The sequence below is a fragment of the Carassius gibelio genome, chromosome A3, assembly GCF_023724105.1.
Source record: "Carassius gibelio isolate Cgi1373 ecotype wild population from Czech Republic chromosome A3, carGib1.2-hapl.c, whole genome shotgun sequence".
Classification (NCBI taxonomy): Eukaryota; Metazoa; Chordata; class Actinopteri; order Cypriniformes; family Cyprinidae; genus Carassius; species Carassius gibelio.
The window spans coordinates 25,391,191-25,415,643 of NC_068373.1; the positions used below are offsets into that span (position 1 = coordinate 25,391,191).

Here is a 24,453-nt window from a genome sequence, read left to right on the forward strand (position 1 = left end):
AAATGTGTCATTATCTGCTCACCCTAATGTCTTTCCCCTCCCTCGATTTTTTTCTTTGGAGCAAAAGTCTTTCAAATAATCCTGATGCAGCTCTCTCACTATTAAGTTCTAAATAGAACAAAAATACAGTTAAAGAATCAGAACGCTTTTTAAGGTATCAAAAATCCACCTTCAAAGTATAATGACCCGAGTCAGTAGATTGGAATAAGATTGGGGACCAGTCTCAACATGTTTATTGAAAAGCACAGCCTCAAAAGACTGATACATTTTCCAGTTCAACTCACTGACCGACGGTGAGTACATCATGACTCCGAAAGACATGCTATGATCTGTACACGAACAATCTTTTATAATCATGACATCAATAGTTTGCACAAGTGCACTAAAACAGAGCGCATCACTACACAACTGCATCTACAGTGCTGTAAACTAAGCTTAACTGCGTTTCAAGACACTTTACTTAAGAATTGAATGACAGGTCTGATACTGTTAGATGGACAACAGGATCTGACAGCACAGGATATATGGACACGGTCTCTGACGTCCGCACAGAATGCAGTGCAAAGCGGCCGTCAGGTAGGAATGGGTTTATTTGGGTGAAGTCTGAAAAAAAAAAAAAAAAAAGAGAAGATAAATGCAAAAAGGCATCACTTTTAAATGACATTAAACATATTATATATGTTGTTGTTTTTTAGGTTTAGGTGATTGATGTGGAGATATTATATTCTGAGTATATTCGTTTTCTAATAGATGTTGATAAGGTTCCTTCAGAAACCATTTTAATATGCTGATTTGCTGCTCAAGAACCATTTCTTAGTATTATCATTGTTGAAACCAGTTGTGCTGCTTAATATTTAGTGGAAACAGCGATTTTTCTTATTTTTTTCCTCCAGGATTCTTATCAATTTAACGTATCCTTGCTGAATAAAAGAATTCATTTCTTAAAATAAATACATCTTACTGATCCTAAACCTTTGAATACAGTACTTTACTTATTTGTACATATGTATTATTATATTATTTTTCACCGTGGACCACTATTATCATTATGACAGCTCATCTATTTCCCAGTTGCAATGGACTGCACTGTGCATTCAAGCATGTGAACAAACAGATCTTCAGACAGCCAGTCTTCATATCTTCTGAGAAAGTCATATTAAATCACAGATTATTAACACATTTTCCCGTAACCAAAACCTAACGGTTTCCGTGCCCGTTTAGGAGAACTGAACACCCACTAATGCTCAAAAACCCCCTTGTTCACCCACCAGTGGATGAGTAACGCTGGAAGCAGCATCTGGATGTCAGATACAGTATGAATCAACAGCCACCACATTACAAAATGTTCTCCCATAAAACCTTTAGTCATCTGAATGTGTTACCTTGGTTACCAGAACTGGCCTGGGCACTCCCAGCCAATCACAGAGCTGATTCCTGTGGGTCCGCACTGTGGCCATGTCACTTTCCCTGATACAGGAAACAAGAAATAACCATTAAAACGGTAGCTGTTCTGAATCCTCATCGTAATCCTCCAATAAGCCCCATGTCAACACTCACCAATTAGTGTCACTAAGCGAGGCCATGACATCAGCCAGCACCTGATCGTCGTCAATGACATCGTCATAGGTCAAGAGCATCTCGTATACCTGGCTGGCAGTCGTCTTCCTGATCTTCAGACCCAAGAGAGACAACGGAGTCAGAATTAAATCTGGGACACAACATAAGTCTGGACTAAAGTGGCCTGCTAATGGACTCACCACAGGGAAGGGGTGACAGAGCAACATCAACAGCTGCACTAAGACCTTCTCCCTCACATCCCCCTTGAACTGCACCATTCCACAGAACCTACGGTCAGAGAGCCAATCAGAGAGAGGGAGCTCAGACATGACGCCCAATCACAAGAGAGAACACACTAAAAGCAGAAGACACATTTAAAATTATGTCTTTGTAAATTTGTTTTCAAAAATGTCTGAAAACAAAGATTAAGGTTAAACGGGGATAGCAGACAAAGAGATTTATTAAACATTGATGAAGAAATTTGAAAATTAATCATGATTTGTTTATTTTATTATTATTTTTTTTAGAAATGTATGTGGTGGTAAGGAACTGATAATTTTTCTTCTTTTTTTTTTTTTTTAAGTTTCACATAATATTGAAAGCCAATGTTTGTACTTAAAAAAATAAAATAAAAAAAGGAAAGATTCTGAAAGCACTGCTTGAGGGAATACTAATAATTAATAATACAATTAATAATTTAAGGCAAGACAACCCAGGTGAATTTTTTTTTTTTATAGAAATAACTAATTGGAGTGGAGTAACTTGTAGAAATAACCGTACTTGAAGCTCACTAATTTGCAAACATTTCCAGAAAATATATCTGAACACCGAATAAAACCAGGTTCAAAATTCCTTCGTTAATTTCTTTTTTTTTTTTTTTTTTTTTAGTTTTTGGATATTTTTTACTACTGCATGAATCAGTAAAACAGGTTGTTTTTGGAATAAAATATATGAAATCAGGCAACTGATACACACAAATCCCTCTGAAATAACCTTCTGAATACAGATAGGAATACAACTTTAAGGTCTGTTGTACACAAGTGCTACTGAAGGGGAGATTTCTGCCTCCGTTTCAGGAGAAATAACTCATTCTTTAAAGCTATGCCTGATATTTGAAATTGACAGACAAAAATAAATAAAATTCACTTAAAAGTATTTTGATGTCTACTTTACACTAATCTGAATCATGTTAAAGAAGGACCAAATAGCCCAAAGTAGCCCAAAATAGTAAAATGTTTTTGGCTGTAGTGTATTGCCTTAGTCTTGGCTTTACAGAAGTAACAACACACATATCATATTTTATTACATGCTAAGATTCATGTCATATTTTTACATCTGATGCGCTCTTATTTCTAAGATGCACACCCAACTTGTTACAGACCCATACATCTGCAGTGTGCAGGAAATGGAACTTACACAGCTACACACGACAACAACTTCTGGACATCTTTGGATTTCTTGATTTCCTCTTTACAGAGCGCCAGCAGCTCGACGCAGAACGGATGGCTGAAAACAGAGAAATTACACCAGAATAAAACAAACCACCGCACACATCCACCCACGGTCGCCCCGTTTCAACACATGACTTGGCCGGGCTCATCTTAAGTTCTCTCAAAGGTTCCCTGTGTGAGTCCTTTCTGTGGATTTCTGTCATGATATCATCTCTCCTGCCGAGCTCGGGACGGTTTGTGTATCTGAGCCAAGGGAGGCAGTAATGTACACTGGGCTTTCCCACGCTCACCTCTCCTCGCTGGCGAAGAGCTCAAAGCAGCCGTTAGCAAGGATTTGGTCCACCATCTTCAGCAAAGGTACAGAGACTCTGTAGGCGAATCAAAACACACAATATAAATACAAAATATGACACATTCAGCTGTTTTGGGGCTATGTTGTGTTCTGCATTGATGTTGTACCGGTCATTGCGCAGGTTATCCCTGAAGATGCATAACAGTGTGTCTCCAAACTGCTGAAGCACTGTGGCATCCTGCTGAATGCCCTTCAGGTACTCGAATAAAGACTGAGAGGAATAACGCACCTGCAGACACACACAAGCAGATTTTCACTAGTGACAGACTGCCACAGTAATGGTTCAAATTAGATTACTTATTATTATTTGTGTGGTAACACTTTAGTTTAGGCACCAACTCTCACTAATAACGTGTTGCTTATTAGCATGCATATTACTAGCATATTGGCTGTTTATTAGTACTTTAAATGCCTTATTCCACATGACCATATTTTAGATCCATTAATCCTACCCAATACCTAAACTTAACATCTACCTTACTATTTATAGGCAGCAAATTAGGATTTTGAGACAAAAGTCATAGTTTACAGTTAGTGAATTGTGAAGTGACCTTTTTTTTTATTTCTTAAAAGATTCCATTAACAAAATAAATGCATTTTTTAATATAAATTAAGGTAACACTTTAGTATAGGGTCCAATTCACACTAATAACTAGTTGCTTATTAGCATGTCTATTATTAACATATTGGCTGTTTATTAGTGCTTAAAGTACATATAATGCATGACATCCATAATCCTACCCAATACCCTAAACTTAACAACTACCTTATAAACTATTAATAAGCAGCAAATAAGGAGTTAATTGAGGCAAAAGTCATGTCACTGCCAATAGTGCTTGTGTGTGACTGTGTATGAAAATGATAAATGTATATAAAATGTACCTCACAACTTATCTTGCAAATATTTTTTCTTCAAGATAGTGTGAAATATTTAAATATTTTTTGCCTTTCAGGCTGTTAAACTCATCTGTAGGTCTTATCGAATGTATTTGTTTGCAGGACTAATCATATGATTTCATATGTGTCGTTTATTTGATGCTGCAGATGTTTCAAACATGGAATTTGTATGTATATATTAAGTTTTACCTTGCATATGCTTTGATCAATATCATTTTGAATTATAAGTGATACAATAATCATTATTAAATGTGTTTTAGGTAGCTCACATTCAATGTAAACTTTTCCCATGCAGCAGTGTGTTCATGTGTGGGAGGGGTCAGATTATGTGTGGTATCAGGCCAAAATCTGCTGAGTGGTCCAGAGGATCCATCATTCAGCACTGAGTCTGTGAGAACCGCTCATTTATCCAGCAGTTCTGGCTCAGAGACATCACTCAGCTCCAGGCTGAAGGTTCTGCCCGTTCAGGGTGTTCATTTATAGGTCCAGTTGGCAGAGGAGTTGACATTTACTGCACTCAAAGCTCCTGTTAAAGGCATTTACATTGTTTTTTCTTCATCAACAAACACTGGTGGCTATAAATAACAAAAGGACTTAATATCATGCTCAAAGATGTCCCAACAGCCACTGGAGCAGAGGTACTGAGCCTAAAACCACACTTCATACATACAAATAAGACTTTACAACATGAACTAACCCTGTCATTTTATAAAAAGGACAAATCAGCTGATATTTATTCAATAACCACTTTTTTAACCAAATCTCCAATCCTAAAATGAGCAATAATAAAACCATACACTACCATTTGAAAGTTTGTTTGTTCTTTTTTGTTGTTGTTGTTTATGTTTTATGCAAAAATATTAAGCGGCACAGCCGTTTTCAACACTGATAATACTGAGAAATGTTTCTTGAGCAGTATATTAGAATGATTTCTGAAGGATCATGTGACACTGAAGACTGGAGTAATGACTCTTTTTAGCATCATATGAATTCTGCTTCGCATCAAGGCACAGATTCTATTTTAAAATACATTCAAATTGAAAACAGCCATTTTAAATGTCAGTCACCACTTAAAGCTTGAGCGCAAACGTGAAGCGACACGGTGCCAATCCCGCCTGCTTTGTTCCAGCTAAATTTGTTTGAAATGAATCCTGGCCTGCTGGAGGCGTTGTGGTTTTGCCTCGAAGCCATTTACACCCTGTGCACTTTGAGGCCAGGATGGGCACAGATTTGCATTTGTGGCAAAATGTCAGTTTATTCAAACACATGTCAGGAATTTTCTTAAAACACCCAAGCGTTTCAACACCAGCTTATTTTTGAAAACCCAAACTAACGCACCGCTTTTGTGTTGCAATGCTTGCAAATCTGAAATGAAGCAATGCAAAGTAAAGCTACATGGTCTGATGGTCTCATTTTCCCTGAAACTATTCACACTCCTGACCGCGGTCACCATAGACAGACTCTCCGGAGAACAGTGTCGAAGGCTCCCTCTGTAGGTCACTGTTGGGTTTTTTTTCTCACCATGCAATATATTCTAACTGATCCATTTCTGGGACCTCACTGTTTGCCTCGTATGCTTACTCTGATCACTGTGGTCTGGTTATATTACATGTTTACTTTTAATCAAGATTTTCAACCGGGGTCTATTTCAAATTAAAGTGGTATTCTAAAGTGTACATTTTTTTTAGACGGCCTGTTTTGACCTTTATAAAAGGTTAAATTTATCTTTATTGCAAGATACACTTTAAGCCTCTGAAGGGAAAACCGTGGCGACTGAGGGTGAACTGTGCTTTAATGGTAGTGCTGAAGTGATATAACCTACTGTAGATTCAGTGAGGCCGCCCACGGACACAGTGAGGCCCAGGAGCGTGTGGTACTGGTACTGATGCAGCCGCAGCAGCTGCGTGATGTGAGGGAAGGCTTGTGATGCCGCGTTCCAGTTCAGGGAGATTCCTGTCTCTCTACGGCCCATGCAAAAAACAAAAAAAACACCAGAGGTCAGAGATAAGCATAACTACAGCTCAAGCTGTAATCAGTGAAAATAAAAATATGTTCTTTTTCAGAAACTTCAATGCAAAAGTGCACCTCGCAAATTGAATGAAATAATGTAAGCCACTGGTACAGTTTTTTTGTGATATTTGTTCTCGAGTCCCATGTTTGTCCTGAACAGTAAAAATGCCCGCTGTTCTTCAGAAAAATCCTACAAATTCTTTGCATTTCCAGTATCTTTTGCACATTTTAAACCTTTTCATCAATGACTGTACGATTTTGAGATCCATCTTTTCACACTGAGGACAACTGAGGGACTCATATGCAACTATTATGGAAGGTTCAAACACTCACTGATGCTCCAAAGAAAAAAAAGTGCATTAAGATGTGTACATTTTTCTTCTTTTGCCTAAATATCTTTTTTTTTTTCTTCTTTCATGTAGTACTGCCTCTTCAGACGCTACATAAGATACTTATATATTTAGCAGAAGACAAAAAAAGAAAAGAAAAAAAAGAATTCCCCCGATTTTCAAATTCAAAAAGTTTTCACCAGCAAGTTTTCAATGCTAGGGGCACTCCGGAGGGCAATGGTGGACAATCTTTACTGTTATATTTTATAGGAAATATATTACAGAATTGAAATTTGTAATTATTAAAAATAATGATTCTATACATTAAACTATAACAAGCACTGATTCTCTGGCTCAGAAAAAGCCGCACATACACAGCCGCACACATTTTACAAATCCTAAATACAGTGATTTGAAGTGAGCAGTAGAGGTGTTAGTAAAAGTAGACTGTATTAACACACTCCTGAGTATGATTACACCCCTGTGGCACTCACGGAGGGAAGATGCTCAGTAGCTCCTCCCGGTGGGGGATGTGTGGTACTGCGGGGTCTGTGCTGTGCAGCAGACGCAGGAAAACGGTGCCGGCGTGGGCTCGGTAGCGGTCGATCTTCTCTGCAGCCTGCTGGGCCAGGCAACACATCATACGCTGAACACTACAGAAGATGAGAGCAGTCTTAAATGGCGCATATCTTCTTCAAAATATCTTCTTTAGTGTTCAACAGAAAAAGAACTAGTATAGGTTTAAGACAACTTATGGTGAGTAAATGAGGACATCATTTTCATTTCTGGGTAAAGTCTCAATTTAAGTGAGATTGACGGAGTCTCACAGGTCAGGGGAGAGGAGCTCTGGAGCAGACGCCACCACCAGCAGGGTCACGTCCATAAGGCTGCTCATTGCTGCCGCCCTCACCCTGAAACAGAACGAGAACCACAACCACACAGAAGACGCTTCAAATACTTGATGAGGTTTTGATAGTCATGAAGGCATTATTTCCAGCATCATGCTGAAGGTTTGTTGTGCCTGGAGACACCTGTGGGGAATGCGAGGAATGTGTCACTCGTGGGGCAGCTAGTGACAGGCCGGAGGGCAGTGGCAAACAACTCTTATGTTTAGGAATACATTTAAAAGAAAAGTTATTTGCAAACTGAGTAACATTTAAAATCATTTTAAAATAGTTTAAAAATAATTAGATATCAAATTATTAAATAAAACATTAATTCAACTATCTTTACCTATTTTCTGTATTTATTGCCTAAATATTATTGGATTATTTTATCAATAATCACATTAAATGGTTACTTTAAACTGATTCAACTTATCATTACATAATGAGGACACAGAGAAAAGCTCACCCAAGAACCAAGAGCTGTTTTTATGGAACCCATTCAGTTATTACTATACAATAATAATTCTAACATCAATAATACAATACTTGTATTTTATTAAGTCATACAATTAAACAAACCAATTAAAAATGTGTATACTACAGTACTGAAAAAATAAAATAGTAGTAGTATCACTTCTTTAAAAAAAATAACATGACAAAAATATTTTTCATATTACATTTTTAAAAAGTACAAAAAATACATAGTAAGACTATTGTATTGTAAAATGGTATTTAATCAATAATAATTATTATTATCATCAAAATGTTTATTTCATAATAAAAATTCAACAAAGAAATGTATTACTATAGTAATACTATTGTATTGTAAAAAAAATAAAAATAAGTTATACACATAATACACATAAGTTATTATTATTTTTATTATTACTTTACACAGAGTAAAAAATTATTTAGGGAATATTTAATGAAACAAAAATGTGTTTTTGTACTGTTAAAACAATATTATATTATTATTAAAATAATAATAAATTATTATTTATTATTAATATTTTAAAGAACAACAGTGAATCTAGAGAAGAACTGGCCCCCAATTGAGCTTGGTTTCTCCAAAGGTTTTTTTCTTCATTTCTGTCACCAATGGAGTTTGGATTCCTTGCCACTCTCACCTTTGTCTTGCTTAGTTGGAGACACTTCATTTCTGACATTACTGTTGACTTGACTGCACAGACACTGTTAGAAGAGAACTGAACTGAGCTAGACTATGACATGACTAAACCGACTTTAAATGAAAAAATAAATACAGTTTTCTATAGTCTTCTTGCATTATCGACACACCATTTTCCTGTTTAACACAGCAAAGCTGCTTTGAAGCAATCTGTATTGTATAAAGCACTATATAAATAGAGGTGACTTGACACTTTTGCATATTGTGCAACTCAAGTATGCACGTCTAAGAAGGGATGTGAACGTACCAGGCTCCGACGTCCCCTCTGCTGTCCGTACTGTAGTCGTTCATACAGCCCAGCAAGGCTTCATACACAGGCCTTATGTTGCCCTCACACAGGACACGGTCTGGGCTGCCTTGTGCACACACTCCTACAGCTACACACACCCTGAGAAGGACAAGAGAGCACAGGACACATGGACATGCAGTGCAAGATGGGACAAAGCAGTGAATGGAGACATGAATTTCAGGTCCTGCAGGAAGGAGCAGGCGTTGGCAGACTGGTTCTTCAAGCGCAAACGATACATAAAAGTTGTTACTCACTGAGAAATGGCTGTGGCCGCATCCCTCCTGGCTTCTGTTTTACTCTCCGCTTTCTGCACAAACTTACAGGCTGCCTGGAGCCCAGGCAAGATCTAGGGGACAAGTACGAGAACGCAAACTCAGCCTAACAGTTCAGACACAGACTTGAGCAGAAGAGAGGTTATGAGGTCTAACCTCCTGGAGTTTGCCACGGATCATAAACGGAGGCAGTGAGCCCAGGGCGAGAGCGCAGCCACAGCGTGTCAGAACCTCGGGACTCATCAGGCCCGACAGGTATTGACTAACCAGCTGATCTGTATGGCAACAAATGGATGTAAACAAACATTAAATGGCCAAAAGTACATGTACACCCAAAAACACACCCATGAGTGCTGGTTCAGCATTTGTTTTAAGTGTGTTAGTTTCCTGTACCTTGCATTTCCACATCGGCTACCCCAGGTTCAACCTGATAATACTGCTGACACAACGCTGCCAGTGCTGAGAGTGTGGCATCCTTCAGAAAACATGCATAATACTTTCAGAGCAACTATTGAAGGTACAAAAAACATTCTGGGTGCTGAGGCATGGACTGTACCTGTATGGCCCTCCTGGCCCCGCCGGAGAACAGGTGAAGGTTCTTCAAGCTGTCGTCTATCAGCCATTGCCAACCAGCTGCAGGCATCACAAATCCATCAAACATTCACTCCTCCATGAGACATTTGTGCTACTAGTAGTAGTCATTTATTTTTGTTGCCATGTCAGCATCTAATGCTCTCTTCATGAAATAAACTGGGATGCAATAATATGAGAGTAACAAACACAATATAAAAACCAAGCAAACAGATTTTATTTTTATGTTTTTTTAATTAATGTGATAATTTAAAAAAATATATATTTTCTGGTGAGACATTTGTAGTAAAACTCACTTAAATCATGCAAATGTAAAGAGATTTGGTTGACTCACTGATAACTGGATCATCTTTAAAAGGCATCTTGGAGAGAGAGAGCTTTTCAATGAGGCCACACACTGAAAAAAAAAAAAAAGACAAGGGAAAACCAGATCAGGGTGTAAAAAGATAATAACTGAGCCTCTGTTTTGTTGCTTTGTACCGTGAATAATTCAGAGACACCTGTAATGTCATGAATACTACTCCACTACTCCACCAAGAAGAATCTTCCTATCTTAAGATTGTTCTAAAGACAAAACTTAAAGAATTACGAAGCGGTTGCATCGGTTTTCAGCGTGAAGCCGACTGACACAGAGCGCATCTGAACCGAACTGATTCTTTTGATGATTGATTCTGAACTGATTCTGTGCTAGTGTTATGATCTCTGTCCACTGTAACGCTATCGCTTTTAATTTAAAATGGGTTCTTTAAAACAATTACTTTTCAAACAGATGGAATTATAAATAAAGGCCTGCCTCTAATAAAAGCCTGCCACACACACAGTATATAACTAAGTACTCTAAAGCGATATTATGCATTTTGTGACTCTTTGCTGAATTCAAAATTCTGTAACCACACTACAGGAAGCATTTACTCGAGAGTGCAAGAAAGACGGAGTGCAAATGTGAATTTAAGCACTGAAATCCAGCCAGATGAGGCGAAAATAGTGTGCATGCTTATTAAAATAGTCTGCACGCAGAGCAAAAAGATGGCCGCTGAGGTGTCGAGGCGTTTGAGTCGATCAGATAATCTTTGCCAAGAACCGCCATAAAAATCATACAAGGCTTCTTAAAAAAAAAAAAAAAAAAAAAAAAGTGTCAGGTGATTTATGGCTTTAGTTTTTTCATTGTGTTCCGCACCATTGGCTCTAGTCAGATGCAGTCAGCTGTTTTTCGGACGATTCTGTATGTCGAATGGGTGGCAGAGCTACCTGCCTACCTGCCTTCTTAGGAGGATCTTCGAAAAACTGAGCCCTGAGTGGTTTTAACATGTTGCTGCAGCATATGGCTTTGGTCCTTCACTGTGGAATAAGTGATTTTCTGCACCCTTTTTATGGTCTGGTAGGCTAAAATTATCATAGAATCGGTATAAGCGTCTCTTCGTCAAGTCGCACAATTTGGGGTTTTATTCATGTCTATAGCAGAAAGCTACATTTTGATGTTTGTTCCAATCTCTTACCATAGAATGAGTTCTAACAGTATTGAGGCTTGCCTTATGTCACAAACACACAACCCTTAAATAGAAGTTTATCATTTCAACACAAGAAGCAAATCAATTCTATAGAATAACTGTAAATGATCGTGTTTTTTTTTTTTTCTTACCAGCTGGTCTCATTAGCTCTCCACCAAATCCCCTAAGGGATAAAAAAAAAGAAGAAGAAAAAACCTCAGTCACAACCTATAGACAAATAAGTGCCTCTTAAAAGCTATGATGTCAATTACAACCAGGACACGAAGCAAGTGCTTACCTGTACTGCTTTTTGTCAGAGAGCTGAAATGAAGTCGCATAAGGAAGGATCGGTTACAATAAACTGCTTTTGTTTCATATTTCACACAAAAAAAAAAAAAAAAAACAGACACTAATTCTGCTGACCTTTTGATGAATGTTCTTAAGGCCTTCAATGGTGTCAGAGGACAGGAAGTCAGTCACCAAACTACAAGGAAACAAACGCATTAAATAAAATGAAATGATGGTTAGGCGAAACTTCAATAGAAAAGCAGGTGTAACCTATTATTCTGGGTGGCAAGCTCATAGAGAGCATGAGTGATCTCAGCGCAGGCCAGGATAGCGCCGTGACGCCTGTGTAAATCCAACCCTGTGGCCATGGGCAGCAGCTGAGGTAAAACTGAAACCATAAATACAGACAAGATGCTACATGAGTTTTAAGATGTGCTTATATGCATATATTAACAGACATATGGAGCCGTTCTCACCAGTGTTGGCCATGTATTCAGGGGCCTGGACAGTTAGATTGTGCAGGGCTTTCGTGGCCAGCTCTCTGATCACCCTGATAAAAAGCAAATACAGCCTCAGCTAAAATTACAAACCCAAAGAATACACATGAAACAGTACACACACTTACCCATCCCAGTGATTGACTTTCATAGCCACCAAGTGGTCAATTAAGGGTTTGGTGTATTCATCAAAACCAGCTATGTAGACACTGGAAAAAAACAAAAAAAGTCTCACACAACCATTTTCCACCATCTTTGTTAGAATTCAACAGGCTGATTTAGCTACTGTCCTTTAGGACACATGTCAGTGGCTTCGAGAGTTTGCTTCTAGCCCGGCACATTTTTTCCCCTTAGTTTTGTTAGTTTAGGCATATATGAACATTCCAGACATGCTCAGATCTACACCAAAAATACAATCAGTCCAAGATCGCCTGAATGAGGTAGTCTCAGCCACTCGAAAATGTCCTAAAGACAAACTGTAATTCGTTGCTTACAGACAGAGCTTTTTGCTTCACAAGACCTTAACTGATTGCCTGGAGTCGCGTTGATTACTTAAGGTTTTTATCAACTGTTTGGCTGCCTTCATTGGTGCATTCACAAGTGATGTAATGCTAAATTTCTCCAAATCTGTTCTGTAGCAGAAACAAACTCCTGAGGGGGGGGGGGGGGGGGGGGTCATTTTCAAGAAATGTTCATTGTTGGGTGGACCAATCCTTTAACAAGCTAAAGCAACATTTTCTTGCCTTTTAACAGCAGGCTGCGCAGGAAGCCTTGAGCATGGCTCTTCGCTCCCTAAGGCTAGCATTTTTCACATTGCTCTACATTTATGTGCCACAGTCAAATGGTGGCATTTTTCTGGAGGGTGGGACATAAGAAAATGACAAGAACGACACAACAGCGTAACCGCTCCTTTACTCCTCGACGCATTCAAAACATAGCGTGACTGTGCTTTGACCTGAAGTGCTCTGAGGAATGGGGTGTAGGACCGATCTGCCTGCTGCTCTAATGTTTGCAGCGTGTACTATGAAGAACAATGGGGTTCAATTAAATGGGCCAAATCAGTTCTTAGTCGCACACGGTCACCTTCTTACTCCTTACCTGATAGTTAAGTAGCAGTTATTCAGGTTACCGACCGTGAAGTAGTCCGCCGCTGTCAGAATGTCTATGCCATGGGGGAAGGTGCCCTGTGGAGACAGGATATCTCCGAGGATCAGATTAGAGATACACGCATTCAGCGGGCTTTACAGAACACATCCTGTTGCACTACAGATCAGTGCAGGTGTTGGTAATGGATCTGAATGGTGTTTATGTAAGCATATTCCCTTTTGTCGTACCTGTCTGCCCACATTCTCTTGGAAAGCAGCCTAGAGACAGAGAAAAGGAAGCAAGAATTACTTTTCCTGTCATTTCTCATGTATGCAGCTACAATGCTTAAAAGTAAAGCTGAAGAATGTCATTTTTGTCTGTTAAAATACTCTCTCCTATCCAGAGGCTGCATTGCGCAAACGTTTTCATCCACCAAATTTGAAAGATAGTACTTCCAAATGCTAAAGATTTTCCTTACTCTAATAACCCTTTCCATAGCAAAGAAATGTGTATCTGAAGTCAAAAAGAGTGCAAAAGCAATGTTTTCAAGTGCTTAGACCCAGGTAGAAAAACAAGAGTTTCCAAGTGTATTAAAGTAAAATAATTAACCAAATAAAAAGGTAGAGGCTATGTGCACTAAAAGCAAATCACGATAGAGGCTATTTACACCAAGTAAAAGAAGCATTATTTCCTTGCATCAAGTATAAATAGTAGTAATCTGCTATTTGCACTAATAAAAACATATTAAATGTATATAATCATTAAATTATTAAATTAATTAATTAAATGTAAGGTTAATTAAATTATTAAAATCATAAATGAATGCTATCTTATAGGGAACCCTTCATCATTTTGAACCTGCCGATCAGTAAAGTTATGTCACTCTCTTCCTGGACCTTTAAGGACAACTTTACACTCTGTTACAGTAATAGAGTGGTGACAATATAAAACGTGTGATATATCAGTCCATTGGCAAGCAAAGCATTGACAGAGTTACTGCCAACAAGATTTGCACAAGGCTATTTGCACTTAGTGTCAACAGACACTCCAACCAATAAAAATGTTTCAAAATGCTTCTTGTGGTATCCATATCACATTAAAAAGAATATTCAAATATTCTACAGATTAATAAAATCAGAGCACGGCAGAAAATGTACAACCCAGTCAACTGAAATGACAGAAAATGTAATATATGTAGCACAGCCTCTAATCATATCCCAGCATAGTACGCCAAGACAACTATAAAGAAATGCATCAGAATCACATATTTATCCGGCACACAGAGTGTTCACATCAGAAACAGGACGCAGCTCACACTTCCAATGTGAACGCTCTTTTATTAGCTGTGCACTGCTGTGAAACTGGCGTAACACTGACTCAACAGATGCAGGCAGTTTAGGGTTGGACTACCTTCGTTTCTGACTAATACAAGACAGCATTTGTACTGACAGTTTGTAACCAGTTCACAAATGTTTCGTTTTTAAAAAGGTTTTTAGGATAAACTCACGGAGGCGGCCTTCCTGCAGGTGATGTTCCTGTCAAATACAGTTGCGATGACCAGTGCGCTGTAAAGATACATGCAAATGAGAATAAGAGATAGTCTGGCATACATAAAGTGTTCATCTGTATACCATGCATCAATACATTTCAGCCAAGTATGTTTTTTTTCCCCCCAGAGAAATCATTTAAACAAAAATTGATTTCATTCGTTTGACACACATTCAATGCTTTCACACAAACATGCACTTCTCTAAACCTTCAGATCTTTCACTCCCAGTGATGAGGCATATTATTAAAAACAAGTGTGTACTTCTCTTCTCATAGCTTATCTATCATTTTAGTGCCCTCATAAGCCTGTTGCACACTTTTCCCTTTATTCCACCTCTCCTCCTCCTCCTGAGTCGAGCTGTGTGAACGTGCCCGCGAGGTATTCCCACCGTCACTCACAGCCTGGGAGAATGAAGTACACAAACATACACACGCTAAACCCTACGGGCTTAACACGACCATGCTGGTTTCGATGAACAACTGATAGTGGCCTGGAGCAGCATAAAATGGACAGCGACTGAACATGCATACAGAGCTAGACATGTCACTGTTATTGTTTTAGAATAATGTCTTGCATTCTTCTGTATATTGCACAATCAATTGAGAAACTATCGAAACCTGTTGTCTGTAAACTGTAAATGACTTAAAGGGATAGTTCTTCCTTTTACATGCTTTCTTCTATCGAACACAAAAGGATCATTTTTTAAAGTACTGGTCTAACATTAAAAATGCAATTACAATGAATGGCCACTGAAGTTTTTATTTTATTTGAAAAGCAGCATAATCATGTAGGTGGCTTACAAGTCTTGTAAGCTATATTCACAGGCTTTTAAAGTCATACAATACCTTTACTTTACAAAAACACCAATAGTTGTTATCCACTAAAAACATTCACTACACTGACTGTTATCCAGTGCTACTAGATCATTGAGTTAAGAATGATTCATGCGTTCTGCATCAATCGACTCACTGAAAAGATTCAGTTCACTCATAATTCGAGAAACTGATACTTTTAATTTCCCATGAATGCACCTAGGATGAATGGAATATGATGCATGAGTAATACTAACAAATTTTAAGGTGATTTGGCATGCTATGTGAAGCTTCAGTCTCAATTCACTGTAACTGCAATTTTAAAAAAATCGATCAGTCCAAATTTCTCCTTTTCTGTTTCCCTGAAGAAAGAGCGGTACAGATTTGAAACAAGTTCAAGTTCGGGCAATTAATGACAGAATTATCATTTTCAAGGGAACTTTCCTGGGGGAACTGTGCCAAAAAACAAAGTCAGAGGGGACAAAAGATGCTTTATTATGTTTAGTATTTTGTAAATATTTGCATATCCACTACATTTGAAAAAGTTTATAGAGTCTGTGAGTTTTATGAAAGAAGCCTGCATCTATTCAATCAAATTACAGTAAAAGGTGCAATAGCGTGAATTAGTATTAGAACTTGATTTATTTAAATATAGTTAGTAATAAATGGGATGCAATTTTGAATTTTCCGCATAATTTCACCAGTCTTCAGTGTCACGTGATCGTTCAGAAATCATTCTAATATGCTGATTATTTGCTGCTCAAGAAACATTTATTATTATTATCAATGTTGAAAACAGTTGTGCAGCTAAATATTTTTTTATGGAAAACCTTTTTCAGGAATCTTTGATGAATAGAAAGTTCAAAAGAACAGCATTTACTTGAAATATACATTTTTGTAAAAATGTAAAAATCTTTACCAACACGATGAATTTAATGCATTTTCAAATTAATTTCTTAAAAAAAAAGAAAAAAAAAAGTGTGTGTATATATGCATGTCTCAAAAATCAAGAAAAAAAACAAAAAGAAGTTTCATTCAATGACACAGTTTCTGATAGCGTCAGTGAGCTCATAGAAACAACCTTTGACTGCTGATGAAATTAGAACAGGACTCGACAGGCCTTCAGCCTCGGTGCCAAATGGCGACCGAAACCCACGACAACAGACGAAACCTGGCAGCACCGTGGGGATAGGGAGGAGGGAAGGTACGGGGAGGGCCAACAAACTGAACGAGTAATGCACAGTCAGTTACTCACAGGCCCACACTTGTTCCAAAAAGGGAGGGGGGGGGGGGGTGCCGGCGGAGCATCTTTGAGCTGTCATTCTCGTAATATCATTATGTTTTTATGGTGACTGAAAGGCTTGCTGTTGAACCTGGGAGGGAAAAATGCTTTCTGCTGAGGAAACCGTTTCGCTGAGCTGATTCACCACACAAACAGAGCACGGCAGATTTTGAAGAAGAATTACACAATACAGTTACTCAGCAAAGTTAAAAAACAGCAAAAGCCCTAACCATAAGTCTAGGTAGCAATAATACTAGCAAGCACCACAATTAAAGCAAATAGGCAACTTCCTCATGGGAAAATACGTTAGCTATCTGAAAAAAAAAGATCCATTAAAATAATGCTCGCTGTCTTGTACAAGAGAAATCTGGACTCGATCCAAAAATCATAACATTTCATCTTGACTGGTGACAGTTAATGCTACAGTGAAAGATAAAAGAACGAGAACAACACATTTTTGTTGATCCATAACCGCCAACCACATCGAATCTGTGCACACTTTATTATCTTTAAATCCATTCCACAGATTTTCTCCCAAAATCGGCACAGAAAATGTGTTTATTTTAGATCCTTGGCAGATATGAAGTTTCACTGTCACACAAAGCAATAAAAGTTGGTATAAAAAGCACACAAATAATACGAACCAGAGAATTTAGCTTTTTCTGAATTATTTAGTCATTTTTTTTAAGCTTAAAGTGGAAAAAGAGCTACGTGAAAATTCTTCAAATCTCTCTATTTCTGTTCACAGACAGAAGATGATTTTGGGGTGAAATATTCATTTAGGTTTATCATCTTTTGTCAGGTTCGGCAAAGCAGTATCTTCTTGTTCTCTACTTTTAATTTGTAATGTACTAACAGATGCACAGACCAACAGACTACACTGTATATCCACAGAAGGGAGAGGTTCTGAGCTGTGAGAGGTGTAGAAACTGGTTTTAAGGCGGTGAATAACTACAGCCAGGCGAACAGGTATGAGAAGGGGCTGTTAAACGGTTTATTTTGGACATTTGTAATACAAGCCATAACCTCTCTACTGGATGTTAAAAAAAATCTCCCTAGATGTTCACAGAGTGAAAAAAGAACACTCAATTCTTGAGATGGAGTTATGTCAAACAGCTGTTTCTTTTTTAATATAATTTGCTTTTCTTAAAATAATTACCAGGTAGTGTGGTGAAAATGGTCAGTTGCTCTTACTCCATACTGTGCAGCTTGCTGACTAAAAAACAAAGAGCTCTCAGTATGTGGGTTGCAGATTTGCTGCCAGCCTCACTAATCATTCCACAGTCTAACCTCTCTAACAAAAAAGCTATTTTTATTGGAGAGAAAGTGTAACCATAAGGTCAACAGAGCCACCCAGGTTGAGCTGTCAATTTCACCCGCCACTGAAATCGGATCAGCTCTCACCACAGTTGGCTCTGGTGGAAAGAGCTTTCATTTGAGAACATCCAAAAAACACCTTCACAAAGATCTAAGAAAGGTCACACCAAACGCATGCATAAAACAGTGGGTGTACAGGAGTCAGTTTCCATCAAGGGTTGGGGGAGAAGAAGAAAAAAAAAAAAAAATTATATATATATTTTATAATTAAAAATCTGGACGTGAGTCACACAGGTAATCTAATGAGTTGGGATACTAGAAATAATGAATAACATTGTAAAGTTAACTATGTGAATTAAGAGCCAATAGTAATATATTTAATCATTTTAAAAGGCCAGCTGTCTGCAGCATAAATGGAATGAGACAAGCTATTTACCAAAGGTTGGTGCCTCGATTAGTAAATTTGATATATGGCATAAATAACATGAATAATGTCACAGTAAGGCACAGTGGTTGAGGTGGTGGTGGTGGTAGGCTCGTACCTGGAAATCTGGTTGACATAAGGCTCCAGTGCACTTGGCTCATAGGCACGGGCGAAAGCCCAGCACACGTAGCAGGCAGCATCACGTACATTTGATCCCAAACTGCATGCGCCCCTTTTCTCATCATATGTCAGAGCTTTTATGATAAGAGGCACCACTGTAGAATACAGACAAAATATTAGTATACTAAAATAATTACTTCGGTCAACAAAAACATATTTCAGAATATTTATATATGCATTCATTTGATCAAAAATACTGTTAAAAAACAGTAACACTGTCCAATATTGTAACAATTTATAATAACTTATATATTTTTTTTTATTTTAATGTTATTTTTTTTGTGTGTTGCCAGAACTGAATTTTCAGCATCATTACTCCAGTCTTCAGTGTCACATGATCCTTCAGAAATCATTCTAATATGCTGATTTGCTGCTCAAAAAAAGTTTCCCTCTTATTATTGTCAATATTGGAAGTTGTGCTACTTAATTTATTGTGAAAACCGTGATACTTCAGGATTCTTTGATGAAGAGAAAATTCTTGTTCAGTATACGTGTTCCCTGGGAATTGAACCCACAACCTTTTGCGCTGCTAACACAATGCTCTACCACTGAGCCATGGGAACACATCTTACTGATTCAAGACGTTTATATAATAGAATGTGAGTGGTGCATAAATAGACACACAAGAGGTAGAGAGTACTGCTAGTTCACTTTTGGAAGAACCCCATTAGAAGGAACTGTCTTCTAAAATCTTAGGTGGAGCTGAAATTGAGCTCATGATTCATGCTTTACATGAAAATAATTGTGAATCAATTTTTCAAAACAACACTAGAATCTACCATTGAAATTAGCTAAATTAAACTAAGATCCAGATCTGGTGGAAAAACAGCTGCATTTCCATAACCATTCTGAAAGACACTTTACATCAGGAGTAGCGCACACATTTGGATTCATGCAAATCTCACTGGTTGTCCTCAATATCTCCACACCCCTCTGACTACATCCTCCAACCTGCTTCACACCTAACACTATGACTCCTGAGCTAATTTAACCATTCAGGCAAACAAAAGCTACAAACAGTCTTGTCTGGCTTCTAGTCCATGTAGATTCTTGCTAGCAGGTGAAACAGGAGGCAAACTAGCAACGTATAGTGGCTTGGGGCTTGCCAAATATCAGGCACATTGATGCTGCCTCAGGGCTCTACTGCTTGGGCATAGACTCCACCCCACAGAGTCAACACCTCAGAGAGGACGTGAGAGACTCATCAGAAACTAGACAGAACTCCTAAACGAACAGACACCTGCTCACAAGGACAACCAAGTCATCTAAACTGTTCCACTGTGGGACCATCATACATTTCAGGAGGTCCACTGTGGACATACATCCATCGACGATACATCCAACATCTCAAACAACGCGTCTTAATACAGGTAAGGCTGCATCAAAGACACTAAGATTTCCAGTGGCAGCTGTTCTTATTGCTGTCAACATGTACTTTTAGTGTTTGTAAAGGCTGAATTGCTGATGTACTTTGTAGCAGGTGTTTCAGGGGTAGCTCTAAATTGCTGACAACAGATGCACCTGTTAGGTGTAGGAAATATTCTAATGTATTTGCCATGTGGTTGTACATGTAATATTCAGTCTATATCTAAAATAACCAAAAAATTCAATTTCAAAATGTAAGGTCTTGTATGATGCTGAAATCACAAGACATCGTTGTGCCCAGAGAAGAATGACTAATATTACCAAGAAACAAGGAAATGAGACATACAACAGCAAAATGAAATACAAAAATTCTTTAATTTGTGCCTTGCGGAGGGAGCGGCTTCATATGAAACATGGGAGCCAAAACCTGAGCCACCACTTCTTGCGACAGCCTGTGACAAACAGGTTTCTAAAGGCGGAGTCATTTTCTGCATAACTTACCTGGCAATCTCTTTCATCAATCTTCTGCTTCCCAATTCAAACCTTCAGGCCCCAAAATCTTTGCACACTTACCGGACCATTATGTATCCTGGTTGTTGTGCAGAATCTCCTTCAAGCAATGAAGCAGTCCAATTGGTTCCAGATGTTATTATAACAGATTCAATTTCATTCTAATAGCTCTGGTAGCTCCTCTACATTTACAGTGTAAGTGAAATCAATTTTTAAATGTCTAGAGTTTGTATCCTGCAGGTAGGGTCATGGGAAACAGGTGTATGTGGTTTCCCACGCCATCAGGTTTTGAATAAAGGGAGCATGTTTCTACAGGCCTACCTTGGCTTCAGCAGTGAAGCCACAGCATGTCATGCTAACGCGCAGGCCAACAAAGAATACAGAACAGCTACAGTCTAGTTGAAAAGTTAAGGGGAGAAGAACTAGCAAACTCTCATTTTATTGGGTCACTACCTTCCTGGCCAATCAAAGAGAGGACACTCTGCTTCAGGGTGTGGCAAAACAGTAATTTTTTTTTCTTTTTTCTTTAAGGCTGACACACTTCGCAGTACTGGATTTGGACAACTGCACCAGTATGGACACTCTCCAGGGAAGAAAACCGAAGAAACCCCATTACATTCCCCGCCCCCCTGGCAAACCCTTCAAATATCAGTGTTTCCAATGTCCCTTCACCTGCAACATCAAGTCTCATCTCTTCAACCACATGAAGTATAACCTGTGCAAGAACTCCATCTCTATGGTGTCCCAGCGCATAGAACAGACAGGGAAAACGCAGAGACCTTCCCAGCATAATTTCCCCTTCAACCAAAAGGGCAAAGAGCCACCCCTGGAAGCTGAAGTTAGGAAATCTATAGAAAGGGTCAACGAAAAGGTTGAACAAGAGAAGATGGGCAAAGGAACAAGAGAAAGTCCCATCAAAGAGGTCACTAAAGATGTGACTGAGCAAATCTGTGAGACCAGGGACAAAAAAGGAGACATAGACATTGAACAGAACAAAATATCTTCAGCTTTCTCACCAGTTGCACGAACATGTGAAAGCGAAGCTCTAGCTCAGTCTCCACACAAAGATGATCAATCATCTACTTCAGCCATTCCTCAGTTTTACCACCAAATGGCACCTTGGGCCCCACCTGCTTCCACAGCACCGCTTCTTCCTCTAATACCAGAATATCCATCATACATGGTATCTGAGAGGCCCTTGCATTCTCTCTACACATCCTACTCACACAACCAAGCAAACACCCCAGCCTACCAACTTATACCTCGAGACACCCAAAGACCTCTTGTTCCATCACCTTTGGTCCCACCTAGTACTTCCCTTCTCCATCCCTACCACTATAGATACGCCCATTCTATTATCCCTGGTCCACCTCTACCCTACAGCCTCTACCAACACCCTGAATTTTCCATGTCCTTACAGAGAACCAGGTACCTTCCTCTGGATGTGTACAGCAACAGATTTTATCCTCGAGAGTATGGAGGGCATTTAGTACCCCTACCTCATCCTGAATCTTACAGCAGACTTTCTGAGGACAGGGCTTTCCAGGAACACAAAACAGTGGACAAAAGTACTCGCCAGAGTCCTTTAGAAGGGTGCGCCGCCTCTGGATCTCCAGACAGGCCTAGTACCGCAGATGTCACCCAGCGAATCCCTGTTACACTCAGGCATGCTTCTCATGGGGAGTCATTCCCAGTTAGTCAATCACAGCATGTTGAACCAGTGGCAACTACAGTAACTGAAAACTTACCCAAGAAATCATTTGGACAAACTCAAGACAGCATGTTACAAAATAAAGAGAGGTAGGTAATCTCATTGTAACTAAGCAATGACACTTTACATCACAATCAAATGAAATAATATCTTGTTAGGTTGCCCACTTGCATGTTAACAATTACTCCATTCTTAACACGTCTTTACTTATCTTTTAAGGAATGAACCACAAACCACAGCTTCTGCAAGAAGCAGTGATATTTCATCAGAAAAGGAAGATGAAGATACTGAGGAAGAGCCAGCTCCTCTTAACCTTTCAAAGAGAGACCAGGCCGTATCCAGCAGCAATATGACACACCACTACCCTGACTGCAAGCTCCATTATGATTCAGAAAGTAGTGAAGAAGAAGCACCGCTCAACCTCTGCCTCAGGGTTCAATCCAACAACCTAGCCTTGCTCGACACCACAGGCTCTGAAACTCCAGAAAGACAAACCATTATAAATGCTGAGGTATGCACAATTGCTCCACCCAAAGAACAAGAAATAGACCCATGTGACCAGAGGCACTCTGCTGCGTTTGCTCTGTGCCAGTTAGCTAGCTCAAAGGACATTTTCAATGACTCCTCTTTTGGCCAACAAGAAACGACTGAAGGCCAGAGCAGTCAAAGTCTTCCTCCCCCAGACAAGAGCCCAGCCAAAGACACTCCAGACACACCAAGACAGAGCACACGGGCAATGGGACAAAAACGGGTAAACAATAGACCTCTGAGGCACACTACCAAAAGAGCTAAGGTCAAAGAACCTGCTCGAACTCAAAGAAAGAGGTCACAAAACTGCTGATTCAGAGACAGAATGGAGCTCCAGTGAAAATATCAATACTCAAGAGACTTTACAGGAAGACGGCCAAAGTCTACATGAAAGCCTTCAATTATTATTCTATTTATGTCTGTAAAACTGCTTGTTTAAAGGTCATGGGATCAATTCCAAGGGACAAAAGCATTTGCTTAATGCATAAATGTAAATGTGGATAATTCCAAAATATTCTTAGTGTATAACATTAAGCACAGATTGGAAGAAAAAGGGCAGCCCAGATTTTACACTGAGAATATTGTGTGCTTTGAGAAAACATGTAACAGATCATTAAAGGAAGTAGGGTGGTGGCATTTTTTTAAATAAAGGATCTTGTTAAACTTGAAGTATTTGAATTAAGTGTTTGCATAGAGTGAATTATGTTTGTTTATAAATGTTTTTGAAACCTGAGTATGGTGTAAGGGAGATATGATTATATACAATGATTATAGCTATGATATTACAATTTATGTCAGTGGAAAATAAAATCCAGTAGCTTTCAAACTGACTACAAAAGTTAAAAAAAAAAAAAAAAAAAAAAAAAAGGCAAGCCAACCATCTGAGAGACGGGAAGGAAGCAGCAGTCCTCTTCGGCCAAGCTCTGCAAGAGCCAGGCAGCCTCCATGCCAGGCATTATCCGTTTCCTGAAAACTATAAAATGTGAAGACAAATGTCATTGAAAAATACCCCACTAAGTATTTGAAAACACATCATAACATCTCAGCCTCCTTTTATATCATGCCGCACCTGAAACACTCTAAAACGGACTCAACCACATCATCTGCAAGCTGTTTAGGTAGTCTACCAGTTACCCTTCCAATCCTGTAGGTGGTTAAAAAGAGAAAGACCAGTTAAGCAAAGAATCATTTTTTGCTTTTATTTTATTGAAAAGTTTTAGAACTCTAGGGATTATTGCAGACAATTTACACTATCACACCTAGACCAGATAACAGTTCTCACCCCTTGGCAGAAGACCATCTCACTATTGTCTCTTTGTCTTTCAGTCCCACCAACAATTGTTCTGCAACAATGAATAAACAAATGAACAGTACAGTACATGGGGGCATTTAATAATTTAGCAAACAAAAACATACGAAAACGTGCATTAATACTTACCAATGATATTTTCTACCTCCTCAGGAATGTCATAGTCTTCCTCCTGACTGACAGACTCTAGATCGGTTTTTGTAGCCTCTACACTTCCAGTGACAGAAGACTGGGCCAGGTTCACTGCGAGCGACCGACTTCCTCTCTGGTATCTAGATGTAGTTATA

The 24,453-nt window shown here is 38.8% G+C and overlaps 2 protein-coding genes across 2 annotated transcripts in view; one reads left to right on the forward strand and one right to left on the reverse strand.

The window, feature by feature from the left end:
• Positions 1-205: 205 nt before the first annotated feature.
• The window catches only part of tbcd (tubulin folding cofactor D), a 28,367-nt gene continuing 4,119 nt past the window's right edge, over positions 206-24,453 (reverse strand). The window contains exons 10-39 of the mRNA XM_052552618.1: positions 24,296-24,438; positions 24,140-24,200; positions 23,927-24,001; positions 23,736-23,830; positions 18,682-18,838; positions 14,687-14,744; positions 13,428-13,457; positions 13,192-13,277; positions 12,222-12,302; positions 12,073-12,146; positions 11,867-11,984; positions 11,732-11,792; positions 11,607-11,629; positions 11,461-11,492; positions 10,156-10,218; positions 9,787-9,863; positions 9,624-9,705; positions 9,387-9,505; positions 9,213-9,304; positions 8,917-9,057; positions 7,424-7,507; positions 7,091-7,249; positions 6,080-6,218; positions 3,468-3,589; positions 3,299-3,376; positions 2,974-3,063; positions 1,758-1,845; positions 1,558-1,670; positions 1,383-1,467; positions 206-603 (exon numbers count right to left, since the gene is read on the reverse strand). Of these exons, the coding sequence (XP_052408578.1) occupies positions 589-603; positions 1,383-1,467; positions 1,558-1,670; positions 1,758-1,845; positions 2,974-3,063; positions 3,299-3,376; positions 3,468-3,589; positions 6,080-6,218; positions 7,091-7,249; positions 7,424-7,507; positions 8,917-9,057; positions 9,213-9,304; positions 9,387-9,505; positions 9,624-9,705; positions 9,787-9,863; positions 10,156-10,218; positions 11,461-11,492; positions 11,607-11,629; positions 11,732-11,792; positions 11,867-11,984; positions 12,073-12,146; positions 12,222-12,302; positions 13,192-13,277; positions 13,428-13,457; positions 14,687-14,744; positions 18,682-18,838; positions 23,736-23,830; positions 23,927-24,001; positions 24,140-24,200; positions 24,296-24,438 (2,641 nt within the window). The 3' untranslated portion in view covers positions 206-588. The remainder of the gene's footprint in view (positions 604-1,382; positions 1,468-1,557; positions 1,671-1,757; positions 1,846-2,973; positions 3,064-3,298; positions 3,377-3,467; positions 3,590-6,079; positions 6,219-7,090; positions 7,250-7,423; positions 7,508-8,916; positions 9,058-9,212; positions 9,305-9,386; positions 9,506-9,623; positions 9,706-9,786; positions 9,864-10,155; positions 10,219-11,460; positions 11,493-11,606; positions 11,630-11,731; positions 11,793-11,866; positions 11,985-12,072; positions 12,147-12,221; positions 12,303-13,191; positions 13,278-13,427; positions 13,458-14,686; positions 14,745-18,681; positions 18,839-23,735; positions 23,831-23,926; positions 24,002-24,139; positions 24,201-24,295; positions 24,439-24,453) is intronic.
• Positions 19,613-23,526, forward strand: znf750 (zinc finger protein 750). The gene is made up of 3 exons (XM_052552627.1): positions 19,613-20,113; positions 21,150-22,418; positions 22,549-23,526. The coding sequence occupies exons 2-3, from the start codon at positions 21,193-21,195 to the stop codon at positions 23,168-23,170; spliced, it is 1,848 nt and encodes a 615-aa protein (XP_052408587.1). The 5' UTR covers positions 19,613-20,113; positions 21,150-21,192; the 3' UTR covers positions 23,171-23,526.